The sequence below is a fragment of the Lolium perenne genome, chromosome 2 (genome assembly GCF_019359855.2).
Source record: "Lolium perenne isolate Kyuss_39 chromosome 2, Kyuss_2.0, whole genome shotgun sequence".
In the NCBI taxonomy this organism is placed as follows: Eukaryota; Viridiplantae; Streptophyta; class Magnoliopsida; order Poales; family Poaceae; genus Lolium; species Lolium perenne.
This window is the reverse complement of record NC_067245.2, coordinates 248,678,468-248,682,837: the sequence shown is the minus strand read 5'-3', so window position 1 is coordinate 248,682,837 and position 4,370 is coordinate 248,678,468. Positions and strand designations below refer to the sequence as shown.

The following is a 4,370-nucleotide window of genomic DNA, read 5'->3' as shown; positions in this document are numbered from 1 at the left end:
GAAACAGTGTATGGGTATGGGAATGATGGGTAGTTGCAAGAGGAAGCGGATGGGTCTGCAATTGAAGGAGGATAAAAGCCGATAAGATTTGGTGAACATGTATGGGTAAAAAAGAAGAAGAGAAAATATACATACCCACGTGATGACATATACAGCTTGCATGTTAAGAGAGTTTTGTAGCAGGATGCTCTTATTTAGAGATAAACGATATAGCATGCTTTGCTTATTGTCTTCGTACTTCAGGATGCTACAAATAAGGCCTCAAAATAATTTCTACGAGTTGCCATGTTAGTTTATCATTAGTATATGCAACCGGATTTGGTACGTCATCTAAATGGCACTGCCTTTGGATATTTTTAATCGACACGATCTGAAGTGAGTTTCTAAACGATGCTAGCTGAAAATGAGAACCAGTCGCGTCCATTTAATCCGATCAAAGGGAGTATATCTTTATCTTCATCATTCGTAACTACTATTACATCATTGCACACTTTTTGTTGCTTATATTTTCTTTTAGCGGACACTATATTATAGTATGAGTGATTGTGTGGTTTAATAATTCATTATATTTGTTTGATGTGCACAACTCTATAGTTGTCGACCCCATTTGCCAATTTTCTCTAGATTCTCCCCTGGATCGGGGGCGCTCACCATAAACCTTGAAGATAAATCATGTGCATCTTGTAAATCCATACACCATGTCCGCCGCAGGCATCGGTTACAATGGGGCGAGTTCACAAGAGTAGGGTTGTACTTAAGATAACTTATGCTTAGTACCAGCCTACACGAATATTGACTATACCAAAGAAACATGATGGATACACGAGAGTATCCACAAGTTTTGAAGTATCAGGAATTTGATCTAAGAGTATGCACTTCGTCCATCGGACCATTACCCATGAGGAGGTCCCGGTACCACTTCGCTGACATCTTTGCAGTCCTCTGCTGCGTTGTGAAATCCACATGGTATAACCCGAACCTTACGGTGAAACCGTAGCGCCACTCGAAGTTGTCCATGAGACTCCATATGAAGTAACCACGCACCTTCGCTCCCCCCCTATAAATATTCCAATAAGTCTGAGTTTATTTAGCATTTGTTGTGTGATTTTTTACCGATGGTATCTATGGTAAAGTATGTAAGGCACACGAAGAATTCGATGTGTTTGTGCATGTGACCTGATAGCTGAAGAGATACATGAGAGATAACCCTGCAGGTAGTTCACTCTACCAACGTCATTGATCATGTCTTCCATATTGTTATTGCTATATTGAGAGTAGCCTGAAATAAAAGAAGAGAGGGTATGGTAACACACAAATCATTGATAGCCGAAGAAATTTACCATGAAAACATTCTGAATTTTCTGATATTTCTTTGCCACTCACCGTTCTCGGTAACATAGATAGGTGGGTTCTCGTATCTCTGATTGACATATCTGAGGATCTCCTCCATCCCTTCTGGAACAACATAGAAACCATGGAGTGCAGTCTGGAAGGTTGATCACATCAAACATGTCAACAAAAAGAAGGAAAAAATGATAGAAACAAAAATGTGTAACAAAAGCAGTTCTTACAGATTCTCCGATTTGTACACCATCTCTTTCACCTGTAGCAAAGACCAGGGCATTTCCCTCGTAAGTATTAAGGTCGCATGGGGAAGAGATGCAATCCTTGGCGTAAATCGCGGTGTAATGGTTTACCCCGATGAAATCCACTTTGTTTTGCAATAACCTCTTCTCTGCTGGGGTGAACTCTGGTAAGTCTGATGATAACATCTCACGCATTTCTTTGGGGTATTCGCCAAAGAATATTGGATCCAAAAACCTGTGGACGAAAAAAGAGACATGAAAGAAATCGTAGAACTACTAATCAAGAGTACAACTTCTCTCTCTTTTGTAGTATAAATGGGTTAAGTTTAGCTTTTTATATATTAGCATAATATAAATAAATTCGATGTGAACAATTTTCATAGTGTTACATACCAATGTATCTCAAAAGCCAATGCACGTTGTGCCGCCAGAATATCCTCCGTGGCATTCGTCAGCGGCTCATAAAATTTCATTGAAATCACAATTCCGATCGAGCCGCCTTGTTTCGCCTAACACACATGGATCAAAGGTCTAAGACAAATGCAATTCTGCATTTCAGATGCCAGTTGGTATCACAGTGCCAACAACAGTTAGTGCACATCACCACATTGGAAGAGTAAGTTGCTGGGGGGTTTACCTGATAGTTCTTCTTGTAGTTGTCGACAGCTGCGGCGTGAGACATGAGAAAGTTGTGAGCCGCGACATACGGTTCCCGTTGGGAGTTCCCGTTGTTGCAGTTCCCGAACGGCGGGGAGCAGTGCTTGGGAGGGTACAGCCCCAGCATATAGGCAAACTTGGTGAACAGGTTGGGCTCGTTGAACGTCGTCCAAAACTTGACCCGGTCACCGAACGCCTGGAAGCACACGTCTGCGTAGTAGTCGAACTCCTCCCTGAGAAATAATGGATTTCGAGCAACGTAAATCAAAAATTGCTAGAACTGCGGCAAAAATGTGAAGTATAGAATTGAGGGTATTTACCGGATCCCAGCACCGAGCCAGCTGCCGTAGCGGGTCTCCAGTTCGTAGGGCAGATCGAAGTGATGCAACGTCACGAATGGCTCTATCCCTGTTCCACATTATATATTTCCGAACGTTATTAGGTTCGCTAGCTCTATGTTGAGGATTGCTACGCAGTGTGACGTGTGAGATTATACCTTTCTGCAGGAGTGCATCAATGAGGCGGTCGTAAAACGCTATTCCAGCTGAATTAACACCTCCAAGCTGGCCTCCTACGATACGAACGATTTAACGACAGTTTTGTCAAAGAACTGAACAGTGAGACATGAAAAGTCATAAAACTCGGTGCATGTGTATCAATTGTTATTAGCATACTTGGCAAGATTCTCGCCCATGAAATCGAGAATCTGTATGAGTTGACGCCCAGATTGTGCATGAGGTCCACATCTTCCTGTTCGGGGACAATGGCAGACGTACATTGGTATTTGGTACAGTTAAGATCCATCACATGACAATTAGTTAATAGGGATTGTCTATCTGCTGATTTTGTACCATGTACCGGTGGTAGTGATCGTCCGCTACGTCCCCGTTCCTTCCATCCGCGATGCCCTCAGCTGCGGTGAGCGAAAGTTTATACTTATAAGAGGAGTCGGCCTCAAAACTGAATAAAACTATTCGATGATGATAACATGTGCATGTCAACTTGCAGGAGAACTATGAGGAGAGCCAATCATTCAAGGAACATTTCTTTGACTATTAGCTGTAATAGGAAATGGCGTGCGTCTATATCCTGGTGATGACTTGCGTACAGTAGAGTAATCAAGCTCAATGATTAGCGTGTGCATGGTGGATAAAGATTAACAGAGCATCATCCAACCAAAAATCCTGCGGGTGGATCTTCACAGAGATCGAGCAGGAAGCAAGGGGGAAGGGAATAGCAGATGAATAATGGAGAGAGGGAGATGACGTACAGTGCGTGTGGGTGAAGACATCCCAGTTGCTGAGGCCCTTGCCGTCCTCCAGATACGCGCCCTCAACCTGGAACCAGATATCGCAGTCTCGGTTGTCGGTTGTGCATTCGGACCGAACGATCGAACAGCGCGCGGCGAATTCAAGCTCCACATCGACCAACTAACCTGGTAAGCAGACGTGGCGGCGCCAAAGAGGAATCCTGGCGGGAACTCGCTGCGGTCGAGCGCTCGCGCGGGCGGCGCGAGGATCGCCAGCGCCGCTGCCAGGAGCATGACCATACCCGTTGCCGCGGCCATTTCCTTCCCCCGTCGCCTCGTCGAGACAGCTAGAAATGCAACGCTTCTTCTCCCCACTGTAGGGCTCTCCCTCGAACCCCACCTATTTAAAGTCGCCTCCCTGCCGGCTGCTGTCCGATTTAAAAATCCTTGTTCCGTTGGAGTGAAAGTCCCGTGGCGCACGTGAAAAAGACATGTTCCACAGTTCCACCAACCGCTTGAATTCTAATTTCTAATGCAAGGAACAGTAGGATATGGTTGCAACAAATATGGACTAGTAGTGCAATGCAATTTGAAACTGATCGGTCAACTTGTATAACATATATACAAGGGCCGTTGATTAAACCTCAACCACTAGTATAACTTTTTTGATAATATAAATATATTAATATCGTGAAGATACCAATTACACTTAGCCTCTGCAATAACGTAGTGCCCTAATAATTATATGAATGGACACAACCAAAAAAAAGAAAGGGGAATTACAGAATAAAAGTCCCGCCACAGTGATCAATTTCTTGTAACATCGGACCAAACACCACCAAAACAGCACTAGAAATCCATCAACTCTAAAAGAGACG

General features: G+C 43.8%; 1 protein-coding gene across 2 annotated transcripts; it reads right to left on the bottom strand.

The window, feature by feature from the left end:
• Nucleotides 1-653: 653 nt before the first annotated feature.
• Nucleotides 654-4,000, bottom strand: LOC127335542 (beta-glucosidase 16). 2 transcript variants are annotated; one of them, XM_051362223.2, is made up of 12 exons: nucleotides 3,679-4,000; nucleotides 3,514-3,580; nucleotides 3,095-3,156; nucleotides 2,918-2,993; nucleotides 2,740-2,814; nucleotides 2,564-2,651; nucleotides 2,224-2,476; nucleotides 1,980-2,095; nucleotides 1,572-1,821; nucleotides 1,384-1,486; nucleotides 1,177-1,279; nucleotides 654-1,057 (listed from the first exon to the last, which is right to left on the bottom strand). In XM_051362223.2, exons 1-12 carry the CDS (start codon nucleotides 3,808-3,810, stop codon nucleotides 850-852), a joined length of 1,533 nt encoding a protein of 510 aa, XP_051218183.1. In that variant the 5' UTR covers nucleotides 3,811-4,000; the 3' UTR covers nucleotides 654-849. The 2 variants fall into 2 exon arrangements, with proteins under 2 accessions (XP_051218183.1, XP_051218184.1); XM_051362224.2 differs by lacking the exon at nucleotides 3,679-4,000 and having other exon boundaries at nucleotides 3,102-3,156; nucleotides 3,514-3,550.
• Between the last annotated feature and the right edge of the window lie 370 nt (nucleotides 4,001-4,370).

Bases quoted from the DNA above. Each gene is read 5' to 3' on its own strand.
- LOC127335542 (XM_051362223.2), bottom strand. From the start codon at position 3,810: ATGGCCGCGGCAACGGGTATGGTCATGCTCCTGGCAGCGGCGCTGGCG. The intron at 2,477-2,563 runs GTAAATACCCTC...ATTATTTCTCAG, and splicing joins TGGCTCGGTGCTGGGATCCG to GGAGGAGTTCGACTACTACG. The intron at 1,280-1,383 runs GTGAGTGGCAAA...CTTTTATTTCAG, and splicing joins TATCTATGTTACCGAGAACG to GCTACTCTCAATATAGCAAT.